This window comes from Megascapheus bottae, chromosome 7 (genome assembly GCF_031878675.1).
Source record: "Megascapheus bottae isolate mThoBot1 chromosome 7, mThoBot2.hap1, whole genome shotgun sequence".
Classification (NCBI taxonomy): Eukaryota; Metazoa; Chordata; class Mammalia; order Rodentia; family Geomyidae; genus Megascapheus; species Megascapheus bottae.
This window is the reverse complement of record NC_143515.1, coordinates 57,909,096-57,927,649: the sequence shown is the minus strand read 5'-3', so window position 1 is coordinate 57,927,649 and position 18,554 is coordinate 57,909,096. Positions and strand designations below refer to the sequence as shown.

The 18,554-nt window shown below is 40.8% G+C and overlaps 1 protein-coding gene across 6 annotated transcripts in view; it reads right to left on the bottom strand.

The window, feature by feature from the left end:
- Nucleotides 1–4,630: 4,630 nt before the first annotated feature.
- Cdkl4 (cyclin dependent kinase like 4) overlaps nt 4,631–18,554 on the bottom strand; it is a 52,467-nt gene continuing 38,543 nt past the window's right edge. For 5 of the 6 annotated variants that reach the window (XM_090337089.1, XM_090337087.1, XM_090337091.1 and 2 more), the window contains 4 exons: nt 18,049–18,131; nt 14,535–14,591; nt 12,191–12,325; nt 4,631–8,559 (listed from right to left, as the gene is read on the bottom strand). In XM_090337089.1, the coding sequence (XP_090193215.1) occupies nt 8,458–8,559; nt 12,191–12,325; nt 14,535–14,591; nt 18,049–18,131 (377 nt within the window). In that variant the 3' untranslated portion in view covers nt 4,631–8,457. The remainder of the gene's footprint in view (nt 8,560–12,190; nt 12,326–14,534; nt 14,592–18,048; nt 18,132–18,554) is intronic. The other variant, XM_090337090.1, reaches the window with a different exon arrangement.

Below are 18,554 nucleotides of genomic sequence, written 5' to 3'. Positions count from 1 at the left end.
TTTCCTCTCCATTCAATCTGCAACAGATCTGGTCCAAGGAAGGTGGAAAAAAACCCCACAGGTACAGGATAAGAGGGATGCCAGCTCTTCAGGTCACGCCATAAATCATCTCAGCTGTGAGGAAATTAAACTCATTTTGTTGGACTACTCCTTCTCATAGGCCGAGAACTGGCCCTCTGAAGTTGGTACCAAAGCTGCCTTTAGAATCTAGCCAAGGTCTCCCACTTCCCCACATGGCTTTGTTGGATTTCCCTGGTAATGTTTCAGAGGACAAACTTTCACTTGAGGCATATTTCCACCTTCCTTGTGCTGGCATCTTCTATTCCCTACATCAGGAACTTGAACTTAGGGCCTGGATTGTACCGGAGATTTTTTTGCTCAAGGCTAGTGTTCTACCACTTGAACTACAGCTCCATTTTTTGGTGGTTAATTGGAGATGAGTTTCATAAGCTAGGCACTGGTGGCTCATGCATTTGAGCTGAGACTGAGGACATGGTTCAAAGCTAGCCCAGGCAGGAAACACCATGAGATTTGGTTTTATTTATTTATTTTGGCTGGTCCCAGGGCATGAACTTAGGGCCTGAGCACTGTCCCTGAATCTCTCTAGGCTAGCACTCTATCATGAGCTCAGTGTGCCTTCTGGTTTTTCTGTTAATGTGGTACTAAGGAATTGAACCCAGAGCTTCATGCATGCTAGGCAACCAAAACCTCCCCCCCCAAAACCAAATAAAACACCCGCCAAAAAAGTCTCATAGACTTTTCCTGCCCAGGCTGGCTTTGAACTATTATCAGCAGATTTCAGTCTCTTGAGTGGTTAGGATTACAAACTTAAACCACTGGTGCCTAGATGATTGGATCTCTTTTGTTTGTTTTCTTTTCTTTGTCAGTTGTGGGGCTTGAGCTCTTGGCCTGGGCGCTGTCCCTGAGCTCTTCAGCTCAAGGCTACCACCTTACCCCTTGAGTCACAGCACCACTTCCAGTTTTCTGGTGGTTAATTGGAGATGCATCTCACATACTTTAGTGCCATGCCTTACAGGCACAAGGCCTTGGGTTCAATTCCTCAGGAGGCTCACACCTGTAATCCTAGCTACTCAGGAGGTTGAGATCTAAGGATTGCGGTTCAAAGCCATCCCAGGCACGAAAGTCTGTGAGACTCTTATCTCCAATTAACCACCAGAAAACCGAAAGTGGCACTCTGGCTCAAGTGATAGAGCAGTAGCCTTGAACTGAAGAGCCCAGGGACAGTGCCCAGGCCCAGAGTTCAAGCCCCATGACCGACAAAAAAAAAAAAAAAGTAGTATGAAAGTCATGGGGGAAAAACATGTCTTTGGAAGGGCCTTCGAGCCTCAGCCTAGTTCCTTCTACCTTCTGGCTATGAAAATTAGCAGTTCCTCTCCTCTTTGGCTTCCCTCACCATGCTTGACCTCACTTGCCACAGGCTCAGAGTAACAGGGTCTATCAATAACAGACTGAAATTTCCAAAGTCTGAGGGGTAAAATAAGCCTATTTATAACTTACCTTAGGTAACTGTCATAATGATGGAAAGCTCACCAATATACAATTTACCTCAAAATCTAGTGGGGTGACTGGAGTGGGCCAGCCATTTTCTATTCAGCTTGATGTTGACTTGGGGCACTTACTTGGCTGTCTTCTGCTGGCGGTTGCAGTGTGTTGGAAGGTTCACCCCTGCCCCTTGTGGTCTCCTCCCTATCACAAAGGTTCAGCCTAGGCTCTTCTGTAGCATGATGGCAGGCTCTCCAGGGACAGGACCCACATGCTGCCAGGCCTCTTAAGGGCTCAGTTCAGAAATGGCTCAGCATCACCTCTGCAGCTCTCTCACGCCCCAGTAAGTCATAATGTCAGCCTGGACACCTGGTGTGGGAGAAGATAGCCTCTTCTCCCTCCCCTTCTGTTGCAGGAGGAGGCATGGGGAGGGCACTGAAACTAGGCTATTAGTTCTTTCCAACACAGACACCATTACAAATAATGAAAGCAGAAAGAGGAGATAGATTAGCAGGAATATATTTAACTGGCACCCATCATTTTTTTTCCTCCTGTTTTTCTCTCTTTTAAATCACTATGCTGAGTTGGGCCTTGAGTCTTTTCATTTTTTTTAAAGGCTACAACAGATTCTAAGCAAGCTTGGGATTGAGGTACAAGAAAAAAAAAATCTACTCAGGAGATCTGAGGATCAGGGTTCAAAGCCAGCCCAGGTGAGACTATTATCCCTAATTTAGCACCAGAAAACAGGGAGTGGTGCTGTGGCTCAAGGGATAGGGTGGTAGCCTTGAACATAGGAACAACGCCCAGGCCCAGAGTTCAAGTACAACAACTGATAAAAAAAAATTCTTGTAGCTTAAACATTACAATGGATCAGAGGTTTTTCTGAAATCAGGGCCTCTCAATCTCATCTGGCTTTTTCTGCAGTTCCAGCCTAAAAAAAGATTACAATTTTGTTATTGTTAAAGGGTTGAGCATGGAGGGGGAGGAAGGGAAAATGGGAGAAAAACATACAATGCTCAAGGAGTAATGTACCCACTACCTGATGAATGTAACTATAACCCCTCTATATATTTCTCTCTTGGATAATTAAGAAAAAAAAGGGCAGGTAACGAGTGTACGTGCCCATCCCTACCTTCCCTTTTGTCCACTTTCTCCCTCCGGTCTCTGCCCAAAGTTGCAAAGTTCATTTTACACATAAGAGTTGAGTTCCAGGATTGGGTTTGTTATTTGTTCATCCTTTTGCCCTCCATTTTTGCACTCCCTTGCTACTTCCCCCCACAAGACAGCAAAACCACCACCACTATCACCACCAACAAACATCCATGTTTCTATTTCCTGGAATCCACTTCAATAAATAGTATTTTAAATGTTCGGAGATGTTAATGTCTTTGGGTTCAGTTCCAACTTCTTGCTGGTTAACTGGAGATAAGACTCTCTCGAACTTTTCTGCCCAGGATGGCTTTGAATTGGGATCCTCAGATCTCAGCTTCCTGAGTAGCTAGGCTTACAGGTGTGAGCCACTGGTGCCTGGCTTCAGAGAAATAGTTTGACAAATTCAAATAATAAGGAATATTTCAGGGCTAGGAGTTTGGCCTCATGGTAGAGTGCTTGCCTAGCATGCATTGGGACCCAGGTTCAATTCCTTGGTACCACATACATAGAAAAAGCCTGAAGTGGTGCTGTGGCTCATGTGGTAGAGCTCTAGCCCTGAGTTAAGACCCAGGACTGGGGGGGAAAAAAAAAAGAATAGTTACAGCCTCACGATAAATCTGGAGAAATTTTCTTAGAGGTAAACATGTGGCTGTGGCTATTCTGCCTGGAAGAATGCATTAGTTTTCCCATTTGTAAAAATTCTCAATCCAAGGAAAGCTATTACTAATAGTTTGCTATGATCATTACTCCGATACTCAACTTTTGGCTTTTTTTTTTTTCCCCTATGTATGTGGCACCGAGGAATTGAACCTGGGTCTTCGTGCATGCTAGGCAAGGACTCTGCCACTAGGCCAAACTCCCGGCTCCGATACTCCAATTAGAAAGAAATTGTCATATGAAGATGACAGTTTTCGTGCCAGTACAAAATAGAAGACAATAGATTCATAGATGGGCTGAAAAGAACTTAGGAGACAGAAATATTTTTGATTTTTATTAAAATGAGCTAATGAACATTCAGGTTATATTATATATCCAAATATTAAGTCACCAAAACTTTGATTCTATATGTGGATTTTTGAAATATCTAAGACTAATTTTTTTAAAGAGATCAATCTCGTATGTATATTTAACATAATTAAATTAAAACTGCTTTGAAGCAGTTTGAGGCAAGTTGTTTCTAATAGTTTAAATTAGCATTATGCTAGTTATCAAATGTTAGTTAACAAACAGCTATAATTGCAAGGGATTTGAAATAGATCTAAAATCTTAAGTAGATACACAGCATCTTCAATGTGATAATATTTAGAGACACTGTAAGTAGTGTTTATAATAAAAAACTTTTTGTTTATTGCTTTTTTGAGATAGGGTCTTAAAATGTATCACAGGCTTGCATTTAACTCCATATGTACCCCAGCTGGCCTTGAACCTGGGATCCTCCTGCTTTCTTCCTGAGTGTTGTGATTATTGCCATGTGCCACCACTCTGAACAGAAAACTTGAGATAGGGGAATGGGGACTGGGATAGATGGGAGGGTTGGGGAAAATGATGGAAGGGTGACATTGATCAAGATACCTGTGTACAAGACCAGATATGTTAAACTGAATTTCCTTTGGATAACTATTTGAAGATAGTAAAAAAAATACAAGCCCTCCCAGACCCCCCCACCCTCACTCACCCTAAACAAAGAAACAACAACCCCCCCCCAAACAACACCCCCTCTTCGGACACAAAACCAACCTCCTCACAAAAACAAAGCACAGCTGACAGCTGGGTGTGGTAGTTCATACCTATAATCCCATAATTGGGAAGCTGAGGCAGGAGGACAGCAAATTTAAATGCAGCTGAGGTGACATAGCAAGATATTACCTCTAAAAACAAAAACCAAGCAAAACAAAACAAGGACTAGGAGTTTGGCCTAGTGGTAGAGTGCTTGCTAAGCATGCACCAAGATCCGAGTTTGATTCCTCAGTATATATATATATAGAAAAAAGTTGGAAGTGGTGCTGTGGCAAGTGGTAGAGCTCTAGCTTTGAGAAAGCCCAAGGCCTGTGCTCAGGTCCTGAGTTCAAGCCAGGACTGGCAAAATAAAACAAAGCCCAAATTACTTGTATGTCTATTGGGTAGGAATACTAATTCTCATCTCTATTAGCTTATGGGTACAAATTAGAAGTTGACTAAGTCCACATCCCTCCTGCTGAAATATAAAATGTGTATAACTGAGATATATTTATAGAATTTGATTAAGTTGTCCTTTATTGAAATCTTTTGCTGAAAGTAGAAAGTTATTAAATGTTCTTTGCTTAAATGAATGTTAATATTTCACAGTCCATGTGTCATTTCTAAATAAACATCAAAGAATGATTCAACTAAAATGTCAAAGGTGATTACATATTAAAAGCATGTCTATTTCATTAACATTAAAACTGTGAAAATTAGCTTCAAAATCTATTTCATTTATAAAATTTACCCTGTTTTATGGATATCTATAAACAGCTGCTGACTAGATGGAACCAGTAGGGTGTAGTTGTGTGTGTGTGTGTGCGTTGACAGAAAGTGGTGTGGTAGGAACAGAGGGAGAGACAGAAAGGAAGACAAGACATAAGGAGAAAGAAAATGACAAAAAGACACAAAGTGATGAGGGGTGAGAGAGGGACAGAGACAAAGACATGAGGAAGAGAAAGAGAAACACAAGAGAGACAAATAGAGAAGGGTAAGATAGAGGGAGAAAAAGAGACAAAGACAAGACAGACAAGAATAGATAGACTTGGATCTATCTTCTGGCTCATGGCTAGATCATATACACAAAACTTTTATTTTGTAATTTATTAATGAAAACTCCCCTTAGAAAGCACTCTACCACTCTTTCCGCCGCCTCATGTTCACTTTTTTGTTGTTGTTTTTTTTTGGCTGGTCGTGGGGCTTGAACTCTGGGTCTGGGCACTGTCCCTCAGTGCTTTATCACTTGAGCCACAGTGCCACTTCCCATGTTCACAATTTCTAAATAAAATAACCTTCAAAAAGTGACTTGACTAAGAGGATTTGGTGGTTGGAGAAGTTGAACCAATTACAATCAAATCTTCCCTGGATTGAAACAAAGACTAAAGGCAGGCCAAACACCAGGCTTCCAAGGCTAAGAGAAGTCGAATTAAATGTCTTTCTCAGTGGAGCTCTAGTAACAAGTAATGTGCATTTGAATGGTCTGTAAGGTAAAACACAGTCAAGAACTTGAGTGGCCGGTGGATTCGCATGTTCTGGAAGGTTGGAAAACAGCAGAGCAGCAGAGGTGTGCAGAGGTGGGGTACACAGGAGTTTCAGGTGGCATTATTCTCCATGACAGCACAGTATTTAGACAGCAATTAATTAGAAGACTTAAAGTTGGCAGGATCAGATGAGACCCTAAAGGATATATGTAGTCCCCACACTGAATGGATTTCTATGATAAACCTGGAGATTAGAGTCATAAAAGCCTCACTGAGTCTAGTTATTAGATATGGAGGTGTGATACTTCCATGCCAGGAGATCTGTGTAGCCCTAAGGTGAGATTCACACTTGAACCAGGAAAAAGCTACAGCCTGAAGGCCTCCCCCATCTTATTAGACCCCCCCCACCATGATACAGGTGGCAGAACTGCTAGGTGATGAAGATCATTTTTCTTCATAGTAAAATGAAAACATGGCTGGTGTGTGTGAATAGTTGTCTAGGGCTACATGAATTTTTTCCTCTCACCAGTGAGATATAGGGTGGTAGTAGTGGTGGGGGTGAAAGAGAAATGATAGTTTGAATTAATTCTTTATTTTTACAGAAAAAAGAACACACACAGACACTTTGTTGCAGGCCTCATGCATGGAAATATTAGACACCGATTAATTATTATGAAAGTAAAAATAAGACACCAGTATACTCTAACTAATCAAGACTCTATGGTTGTTAGAAGCACAATTGCAAGCAAAATGGGTATTGGGGCCATGTGCTTGCCTTCTTACTTTCTGTATGTGTGTCTGATTAGATTATATAGTAGCATTCATGTGTAATATGTACATGTACATAGAATATATATATTTATGAGAGCTGAGACAGTTTGAGCAGTTTGGTAAAAAAAGAAGGCTTAAATAATGACCATGAATGCTAAAAATACATCTATCAGTAAGGCTGCCTTTCCTTTTCTTTCTTTCCCTTGCGCCTGTGGTGCTATCCTATTAAGCATGCAGGAGACATGTGTACCTGAAGAAGCATACTTGACAACAAGATGAAAATCTGACCCTCGCAGCTTGTACTTACACTAAGAATGTTAAGTGGCCAAATAAACCCACTTTTTAAAAGATCCTTGTATGAACAAAGAATTATTGCTTAGCTCCCCCAATTCACTAGTAAATAGATTCTCCAAATAACAGAATGAGATCCTCTGGAAGTTTACATAGCCATGTTTATAAATGTAATAGACTTTTAGAGACAGACATTGGGCGTTACTACATTGTTAATAACACTAGGTGGTTATAATGCCAAAGACTTTCTGGAATGTGGTTTTGCAAAATGTGGTAGCAGACAGGTGAGTATGCCAATCAGGGAGCAGAGAAGAGTTAACAAAACCCTCTTCACTGAGTAGACAGCTCTGAGCTGTTATTTTACATGGGTTCTTTGTTACATTGCAAGTATTTCAACCATTTTTATTCATTTTTAGATGCTCAAGATAAATAGCATCTATTATGATGTGCTAAAATTTACAAGTGTGTGTGTGTGTGTGTGTGTGTGTGTGTGTGTGTGTGTTAAACCTGACATCAGACAAATATTCCCACATAATTCCAAGTCCCCTATTGAAGCACTGGCCACATTCTTTCTGGTAATAGACATAAAATTAAGTGAAAGGTCATCTTAGTGCTCTTGTAAGCATTTACAAACTCAACCTGATTAGGATACACTGAATAGTTCAGGGCTACCCAGATTCTATCCTTAGACCCCATAGATCCTACACTGCACCTGCAGAGGTTACAGATGTCAGTGTTGGGGAGGAATTATTTGAAATGAACTATTCAGACAGCTCTTCTAGTAGGACCAGGTAAGGTATGGAGGTGATTTAGCTAGGAGAAAGAAGAAAGGAATCATGGACCAAGAACAATTAGAGCAGGCAGTCAATTATTCAAGGGTAATGCTGTTTCTTTTACTATTTGCTATACATGGATTTTGTATGGAATTTTCTCTAGCTGTCTTTAAAAACAGAATCACTAATGTCTCAGGAGACAGAAAGTAGAGTTTTGCTTTGGAATTAAGGGACAAACCTAGATGACCTTTAAGTTTCTCTTCCTCCATCATCCTAGCAACATGGAATACAATGCCAGCCATGCTCAACAGTCCAGGTACAATGAGAATGAGTTAACAATGTGGGAACATAATGTCATACCTTACACAAACAGCAGTTAGAGAGATTCAATACTGCTTTCAGGTATTATGTGGTCAGCTGAGGTAAGATATCCATGTAAATCTTTTTTTGAAGTCAAAGAAAGTATAAGCCCACCAATTCTTAATATAAATTGCCTAAGGGGGGCTGCTCTGATGAAATTGAAAATGTCTCCTCCATATGTGCAGTTTCAGGCCTGATAACATTTAAAGAAAATGTTCTAAAAGATAAAGTTGGCATGTAAAAAGCACAGGGAAAGGACTCAGCAATCATCAGAGCAAAACAATTCTAGAAGGCATCTTAATTTTCATATGGCTCATTTGCATTTGAAACACTGAGAATTCCTATCTCTCTTGTACAAAAATATGTACATATTAAATGACTTTGCACTTGAAAGAATGTTTTTTTTCCTAAATGTTTGGAAGATGATCAAATTTTATCGGGAGGACTTGTTTTCTTCCATCAGGTGTGGGGGAGATGTGGCTTCCTGGTATGAGAGGCAACAGTTGATTCTAATAGCAGAAGACAAAAATAAGAAAGTAAATTGAAGACAATTCCTATAGATACAGTTTGGGTTAAAGGGGGTAAAGCAAAAAGATACATATGATACAAAGATGTCAAAAGACATCAATTTTACAATTATGCTTTGTTACCTTTCAAAAAACTGTGATCCTCTGCTACTTGAAAACTTGGTTCTGTTGGTTATTCTAGGATTCTTGATATACTCAGCAAAATTCCTGAATATATAGTTAGCTAATGTTTAAAAGACAGACCTCTATCAGCTTTGAACAATACTTCTAGAAGGCAACATTATACCCTTATTCTCCTTACATTTTTTGGTACCAGTACTGGGTCTTGAACTTACAGTCTCACACTCTTGTTTAGCTTTTTGGTTCAAGGATAGCATTCTACCTTTTAAGCCACATCTCCACTTCCAGATTTTTTTTTTAGGGGGGGGTCGGTCATGGGACTTGAACCTTGGGCCTTGGTGCTGTTCCTGAGCTCTTTAGCTCAAGGCTACCCCTTGAGCCACAGCACCACTTCCAGTTTTCTAGAGGTTAACTGGAGATAAGAGTCTCTAGGTCTTTAGTGCCCAGGCTGGCTTTGAAGCATGACCCTCAGATCTCAGCCTCCTGAATAGCTAGAATTACAGGCATAAGCCACTGTGCCTAGCTCCACTTCCAGATTTTTGGTGGCTAATTGGACATAAAAATCTCACAAACTTTTTTTTTTTTTTTGTGGGTCATGGGGTGCTGTCCCTGAGCTCTTCAGCTCAAGGCTACCACCCTATCCCTGGGCGTTGTTTCAGAGCTCATTGGCTCAAGGCTACTGCCCTGCCCTTGAGCCAAGTCCCACTTTCCATTTTTCTAGAGGTTAATTGGAGATAAAGAGTCTCAGATCTCAGTCTCAGTCCTCAGATCTCAGTCCCAAGTCCTCAGATCTCAGCCTCCCAAGTAGCTAGGATTACAGGCATATGCTTGGCAAGAATCTCACAAACTTCTGCCTGCACTGACTCAATCTTCTGATCTCAGTTTCCTGAGTAACTAGGATTACAGGCATGATCCCCTAGCATCTAGCTTCCAACTTTTAAAAGCTAGTATACTGGCAGAACAGTAAAGGCTTCATAAATCTCCTATCACTGTAGATACGGGTTCTACATTGGTAGCCATCACTGGGAGACCTAGAAGTGGGACCTAGGAAGAAATCCTGAGTTACAAAGTGAGACCAGCCCGAGTAAGGTCTTTCTGTGATTTTCAGTTTCTTTTCTCATATGATGCAATTTCTAGGAATGTCCTCAGAAGATCGGGATTTGAAAGGCATCAATTGTCTTCCTCTTGGCTTTGTTCTTTGGGGATCTCATTGAGGGAGAGCTGGCTGAATGTGGTTTCATGGTGGTAGCTCTATGTGGCTCACGAAGTGCAGGTGAGAAGGATGCAGTTTACTAAGAACATGACCTAGTCATGATGTAATCTTGGTAAATGGGATTTCCAAGTTCTGCACACTGGGCTGTGGTACTGTTCCTTTCACTGTCACTGGGTCTATGTAAGGCATTCTGGGAAAATCCTTGATTGGTCCTCATGTGGGATGGGGTGCATTGGTGGGGTAGAGTGGTTCAGGCTATGGAGACAGTAGCACCACCACTGCCTTACCAAGTGAACAGCGCCCCAGCCTCCTCGAGGCCAGTGAGAGGACAGGTGTGATCCTGAGTATAAAGTAAATCAGGAGGACCTGGGAGCAGGACAGGGACACCATTGCCTCTTCTAGGCTATAGCAGGGCAGTGACTTTTTACAGCACCTCACACTAGGTTTCAGGTGCTATCTCAGTTTATATAAATAACCCTAATCTTTTGGTTACTTAAGTGTAACTTCACCGGGTTTGGTTTGAAAGAGATTAAAAGTGGAAGGTAATCAAAAGTTGGAAACTAAAATTGTAACATTTCATTTTGCTGATTAGTTTGATCTTTCCCTCTCAGCAAACTTCTATTTTAACTAACAGGTAAGAAAAAAGTCTTTGTTATGGAGAGCATGCTAATGATCTAATTTTTGGTTAGATAAGTGGTCAAAAAACTAGATTAAAAGTGGAGGATTAATCAAGCATAAGAAGTGAAAACTCAGCCTTTTGAGGAATTGAAAATAATCGTTTTTATTAATAATTAATATTCATCTTTTATTATTTGAGTAAAATTTGTTAAGTACTTTTTCTATGTCAGACATTTGTCTTAGGTGCTGGGTTTACAAGTGAGAAAAGAAAACAAAAATAAAATAAATCCAAATAAACCTACTTTCATGGAGTTTATATTTTAACCTCAAAGTAAACTAAGTAAAAGGACTGTCTTTAATATTATTATGATAGTCATTGTTTTGTTCTGCAATATTGGCTCATTTTAAGACAGAATTTGGTTTCCAGATGTCTGGCTTCATTTCTTTCTACATGGTAGAACTTGTTGGTTTCTAGGAAAAAACTAAATAAAGAAGCTTAGTTTCCCACATGGGTGAAAAAAATGGAAGAGCCGAGTTTCCTAGCATTCTTTTGCAATGGTAGCAAAACTCAGTCCTGTTGTAATTAGGGTTTTTTCTTTTTGTACAACATTACTGTATCTTAGGTCTATAATCTAGAGGGTTGTACACAGTCTGTGTATTTAAGGGCTGTACAACCATTTGATTCAAACACAAAGTAGGTGTGTGGTAAACTCCTTTAGTCTTAGTTGCAATGGAGGCTGAGGTAGGAGCATCAGTAGAGTCCAGGAGACCAGCCTGGGCTACACAGAGAAATCCCAATTCAAAAAAAAAAGTAGAACAGAGAGAGAACTGGTGCTGCATGCCTGTAATCTGAGCTAATTAGAGGACTGAGGTTCAAAACTAGGTGGGGCAGAAAAGCTTATAAGACTATCTCCAGCAAAATGCCAGACTGAAGACATGGCTCAAATAGTAGAGCACCAACCATGAGCACAGTGTGAGACCCTGAGTTCAAGCCTTGGTATCAACACCACAAAAAAAGAAAGTAAAATTGAGGGCTAGGAGTGTGGCCTAGTGGTAGAGTGCTCACCTAGCATGTATGAAGCCCTGGGTTTGATTCCTCGGAACTACAAAAATAGAAAAAGCTGCAGGGCGTGGTGGCTCACCCCTGTAATCCTACTCAGGAGGCTGAGATTTGAGGATCAAGGTTCAAAGCCAGCCCAGCCTAGTACAAAAGACCACGAGACTTATCTCCAATTAACCACAGAAAACCACAAATGGCTCTTTGGCTCAAATGGTAGGATGGTAGCCTTTAGCTGAAGAGCTCAGATACAGTGTCTAGGCCCAGAGTTCAAGGCCCATGACTGATCAAAAAAAAAATGGTATTGTGGCTCTGTGGCTCAAGTGGTAGGGCTCTAGCCTTGAGAAAGCTCAAGGACAGTGCCCAGGCTCTGAAATCAAGTCCCAGGACTGACTGGAAAAAAAAAAGTACAATTGAATAAGATTGTGCATCAATCTGGATATTTTCATAGTTCTAGGTTTTATTAAATCAATCATGAATATTTATTAAGATAAATACAACTCAACGAGGGAAAAAAGTGTTGGTGTCCACCTTATTTCACTTAGAAAGGTAGTAAAAGAAAAAAAATTGTTTTATATAGCACTTTAACTTTTGAACAGTGGTACCTGCTGACGCCTTCTGTTCCTTCCCTCATTACGTGCTTTTCTTTTCATTTGATCCTGTTGGAAGGAATCAAAGTAATTGCTTTCCAGGAGCTGCGCACAGGTCAGTCTATCATTTGGATTCATCTTCAGACATCCCTTCAGAATAGAAAGGAAGCAAAATAGACAGTAGTGTCTCTGGAATGACCTTTTAGTCATTGGCCGAAGTTAACCATTTCTGATTCTTCCACGTGGTAGACTGGGCTACAGACACCAGAATCACCCAGGAACTGGTTAGAAATGCACACTTCTCATTTTACCCCAAATCTACCCAAAGGGAAGCACTGGAAGGAGAGCCCAGACATTTGTGGTTCCCAAGCCCTCTGGGTGGTTCTGATGGTCACATGCTCAAGTCTAGGAACTACTGGTGTGTGGAGAAATGAGTTATTTTTTCATGTAAGAGTCACTAGAAGCTGAAAGGAAAAAGTGGCATTCTGACCCTTTGTCCTAGTCTGCCTCTGAGAGGAGGAGAACACTTTGTTAGCAGAGGGGGCACTGACTTGTCCTCCCACACAGGTTTTCTTCTTTCTGTACTCTCACTGTATGTAGAGTAAGGCTTTTCCTATCAGTAAAGACAGCTTATAAGCTATAAAGAACTGGAGCAGCTTTGCAGTAACTGGCACAGATGACTTGAAATTTCTTGTCTTTGTCCATAGGAGAGAACCAGGGCTCTGATCATGACCCACTTTTAAGGAGTCCACATGCCCAGATTGCCCTGCCCAGTGGCACCTGCTCTTACCTCCAGTGGAGTCCAGATCTGAGATGTGAAGATGCTGCCTGTTCCTAAGCAGCATCCTGCCCTGAGGGGGAGGGCGGGAACTGCTTAGTACTGTTCTGCCAGAAACAACCCAGCTAGCATCATCAGACTTATTTGCCCTTTGCAAACTCCAAGTTCACCCCTTAATTAATGATCCATGCCATCTATTAATTGCAGCTGCTACAGAGAGGCAGTGTCTTCAAATTCCAGCACTATCAGATTTCTCACTAGGACAGCAGGAGGGTTTTGAATACAAACTGTGGTGGACTCTCTCTCTCTCTCTTTTCGAGGAAAGGGGATATTATTATTATTTTTAATTTTTTTTTTGAGACAGGGTTTTGCCATGTAGTCAGAGCTGGCTTTGAACTCACTATGTAACCCAGGCTATCTCAAAATCTTGGTTCTCCTGTTTTAGTTTCCTGAGTGCTGGAATACAGGCATGCATCACACCGTGCCAGGTTGTCATGATCAGAACCTGGGTTCTCATGCCATCACTCCACTTAGATGGCTCTTGTTATTAACACTGGTGATTTCTACTTCTATTTATTTTTTGTTGTTGCTATTATTACTATCTTCTGGTACTAAGGCTTCAGCCTGGAACTTCATATGTTAGAATGGCATTAAGTACTGCTGAGTTATTCTTTTGTACTGGAAACCCAGTAGGTATTTTGAGTTCTTTCAATAAAACTAAGACAACTTGCTAGGTTCTCCTTGAAATTCTTTGCTTTCTTTGTGGCCTGACTTTCCTTCTTCCATTTCTGACCACCTTTATATTACACCAGCCTCTGATAGCTTACTTTCTCTATAATGGCTCAGTTCTCTTTTTCTGATCTGCTCTTAAGTTTCTATTGAGCTCACTGATGTCTAGTGAGCAAGGCTCACTAGAATTTTCAACATGTGTATGTCTGTTTCAGATCTTTCTACTTAAGAGATCCATTGTCTGGATCAGATTTGAAGATGGTCTCAAACTGACTTGTTTATTATCAATCATTAAGAGGATGTTTAAAGACATCAAGTCCAAGTTCATGCTCACAGGGGTTCTTCATTGTGATCCAACATGAGATACTGGGATATATACTTTTGAAAAGCTCCTAGGTCATTCTGATGATCTGGCCACTCTGGGAAACCACTGCTATCAAGAGGACTTACTTAGTTGTTAGTCACAGACATTGTCTCTGGTATCCTCATTCCTATACCCAAAGGGCTTTCTGTACCCATAATGGAGAGATTGTACCTTCTAGTCTGGCCTCTGTTGGTCAAGCATGAATGGCATACTAAAAATTTTCCTTTTGTGTGCTTCTGCCTTAATCCTCATGTATAGAATATGCCTGGTATCTACATGGCTCAGATTGTGTCTGGTCTTCTACTAATTATAGTGGATATGTTAAAATGGTTTCTTCTTAAACCACTGCTGTTCCTTAGCTACAGTTCTTTTATAGTTTATCATTTTTAATGATAACATCTGTTTTGGGCATTATTTGTCTCACTGTCCATATAGAACTACTACATTCAATCATTACTTTGTTGTCTACAGTTATATTTAAATCTTACCTTCATAAAATCCAAAACCACAGGACAAATATTTGAGAACTTTTCCTCAAGTGTTTCCTGAAAAATAGAATAAAGACTTTCGATGTTATAGCATACACCAAGTAATATATGTTGTGCACATACTGACACTCAGAACATTTTGGAGAAATATCCTTTAGTATGTTAGATAACTCCTTTTAAAGTTTAAAAAAAATCATGCCTTAACATAATTTATACTATAATGTAAAGGCTAGAAAGACATAAAATTGGAGTCTTTTTAAAAAAATTATCACAATGTAGATAATACTAGGAGGGAAGGGGATAAAGAAACTTCTAGTCTAACGCTGAAAAATATCTCCATCTGAAATTCTGTCACAGTGCCTGTTTAGAGATGTTTTGAGCATTATTTAAGCATATAAAATTAATTGAATTACATGAATAAGAGAACTACAGAAATCAATAGCATAACACATAAAATTTAGAATAGTGAACAAAGAGGGAGATGAGAAAACTTCAAGGATTAGTAGGCATATTCTAGACTGCACATTCACATGAGTTTGCTCATCATGACCTTTATTTTATTTTATTTTATTTTATTTTTGTGGGTCATGGGGCTTGAACTTGGCCAGGGCAATGTCCCTAAGCTCTTTAGCTCAAGGCAAACACCCTACCCTTGAGCAAGCTCCATTTCCCATTTTCTAGAGGTTAATTGGAGATAAGAGTCTCAGGTCCTTTTGTGCCTGGGCAGGCTTTGAACCTTGATCCTCAAATCTTAGATTACAGGCATGAGCTACTGTGCCCAGCTCACTTTATTTTTCTTAACATTATTATTATTATTTTTGTGGCCAGTCCTAGGGCTTGAACTCAGGGCCTGAGCACTGTTCCTGAGCTTTATTTGCTCAAGGCCAGTGCTCTATCACGCTGAGCCACAGCTCCATTTCTGGCTTTCTGGTAGCTAATTGGGCCTAAGAGTCTCATGGGTTTTCAAAGCCTGGTTGGCTCTGAACTCCAGATCTCAGCTTCCTGAGTGTGTACGCCACTGGTGCCTGGCTTATCTTGTTCTTTAAGTTAAGCATATTATATGAGTATTCTTTTGAAATATTCAGTTTTTCAGTTCAATCAAATGATATTTGCAAGAGGTTTAAAAAATAATTTAAAAAAATTCCTCAATTAAGCCAGGTGCGGTGGCTCACACTTGTAATCCTAGCTACTCAGGTTCAAAGCCAGCCAGGGCACAAAAGGACCTGAGATTGTTATCTCCAATTAACCTCTAGAAAACGGGAAGTGGGGCTTGGCTCTACAGTAGGGTGGTAGCCTTGAGCTGAAGAGCTCAGGATAAGCAACCAGGTCGAGTTTAAGCCCCATGAACCACAAAAAAAAAAAAAAAAATCCCTCAATTATGTAAGTCAAGGTATCATATGAAATAACTGACTTAAAATGAACAGGGTATCAAGAGATAGTTAGAACCTCTGATCTGAGACTGGACCCACAGACTGCTGATTCTTTTTTTTTTATCTTTATTTTTTTATTGTAATTAATAAAAGGGTTACATGCTATTTGCCATATAGAAGGGGCATTAATTCACATACATTAATACCCTTTCACATGTCTTGGTACCACAGACTACTGATTCTGAGTCCTATGCTGCTGTGGTTTCAACACAGCCTGAATGAGAAGACATGGATATGTGCTTCTCCTGACAGTCCTATCCTTCCTTCCCTCACAGATCTGAGACCATATGAAGTTGCAAAGGTCTTTCCCTGAGCTTAGGTTACTCATACGGGAAAATAATGTCTACAGAGGATTAGAGTCATGTGGCCTTTGATGCATTCCAGATAAAAGCAAAGACCACAGGAAGTGCTCAGATGGTCCCTGATTTGGAATCTCTAGAGTATACTGAGTGACCTTTTATGGTATGACCTTGATAGGGAAATAGAAGTTATGGAAAAAGAGGTTTTATTGATTTGAGCTTTGTTTCATGAACTGAAAAAAATTAGGAGAATGTAATCTTCCAAATAAAGGAAGAAATAATGATTTCAGGGTGAGTTAACTTTACTGCCTTGACTAAAAAAATCATCAAGGTATTATGTAAGGCATTAAACATACTTTTGAAGTTTAACATTATTCTTTGAATAGACAGAACAGGCAAAAAATTTTTTTTTTCTTTTTGGTCAGCTGTGGGCTTGACCTCAGGGCTGGAGCACTGTCGCAGAGTCTCTCTGTACTCAATGCTAATGCTCTATCACTTTACCTACAGTGCCACTTCCAGGTCCCGCCCCCCTCACGGTCATGGGGCTTGAACTCTGGGGTCTGGGTGCTGCTCCTGGACTCTTCAGCTCAAGGCTACCATCCAACCCCTTGAGCCACAGTGCCACTTCCAGTTTTCTGGTGATTAACTGGAGATAAGTGGCTCACGGACTTTCCTGCCTTGACTGGCTTTGAACCACCATCTTCAGCCTCCTGAGTAGTTAGGATTACAGGTGTGAGCCACAGTGCAGTGCACGTGTACGCTCACTAACAGTTTTTGAGTGGTTAATTGGAGTATCAAGGCAACTTTTCTACCTGGTCTGGCTTTAAACCTTGACCCTAAGATCTCAGCCTTCTGAGTAGCTAGGATTACAAGTGTGAGCCACCAGTGCCTGACAGAGCAGGCACTGTTTGTTTTTGTGGGTCATGGGGTTTGAACTTGCCTGGGCACTGTCCCTGAGCTCTTCAGCTCAAGGCTACCGTCCTACCCCTGGGCTTGGGGGTTGTCACTGAGCTCTTCAGCTCAAGGCTACCACCCTACCACTCTTGAGCCAAGCCCCACTTCCCATTTTCTAGAGGTTAACTTTAGATAAGATTCTTAGGTCCTTTTGTGCCCTGGCTGGCTTTGAACCTTGATCCTCAGATCTCAGCCTCCTGAGTAGCTAGGATTATAGGCATGAGCCAATGCCCGAACAGAATACGTAAACTTTTAAAACAACTTCTTGCTGGGTGCTGGTGGCTTATGCCGGAAATCCTAGCTACTCAAGAGGCTAAAATTTGAGAATCACATGGTTCAAAGCCAGCCCATGCAAGAAAATCCATGAGACTCTTTATCTCCAATAAAACGACAACAAAAAAAGCAAGGGGTGGAGCTGTGGTTGAAGTAGGGGGGGGGCACTAGCTGTGAGTACAAAAACTCATGGACAGCACTCAGGCCCAGAGTTCAAGCCTCAGGACCAGCAAACACACAAACAAACTCCCCCCAAATACCAAAAAAAACCCTAACACCCCTCTGCCCAATTTTCTGGGACAGGTTGTTTTTTTTTTTTTGAGGGCTTCTTTATGTTGCCCAAGCTAGCCTAGAATGCCTCAGTTTGTGTTCTTCCCAGTCTTCTGAGGAGATGGGACTACAAGCATGCCCCACTGCAACTGGCTGGTTTTCACTTTGAATATTTCTTTGATCTCTGTCAGTATTTCATGTTGAAAACATAGGGTAAGTACAAATATTGAAAAAGAAACAACTACCTCTAAAGAAAATAGCAAGGCAATAATCTCAAATAGAGTTTACCATGTCTTCTGGTTCAGGTATACTGATGCCATGGAAAAACTGGTTACTTTTAAAGATTGATTGATGCCGTGGGATTAGTTTTCCTACAAAACACAAACAACATAGCTTATGATAAATTTGGTTTAAAAAAATTACAATGTAAGCTGGGTACAGTGGCTCAGGGTGCAGTGGCTCACATCTGTAATCCTAGCTAATTGGGAGTCTGAGATCTGAGAATCAAGGTTCAAAGCCAGTCTGGGCACAAAAGGACCTGAGACTCTTATTTCCAATTAACTTCTAGAAAAGGGAAGTGGGGCTGGACTCAAGGGTAGGGTGGTAGCATTGGACTGAAGAGCTCAGGGACTCTGCCTAGGCAGAGTTCAAGCCCCATGACCCACAAAAAAACCAAACCAAACAAAAACCAAACAAACAAAAAAACCAATGCAGCAGGTTCGGTGGCTCACGCCTGTAATCCTAGCTACTCAAGAGGTGAAGATCTGAGGATCGCAGTTCAAAGCTTCAAAGCC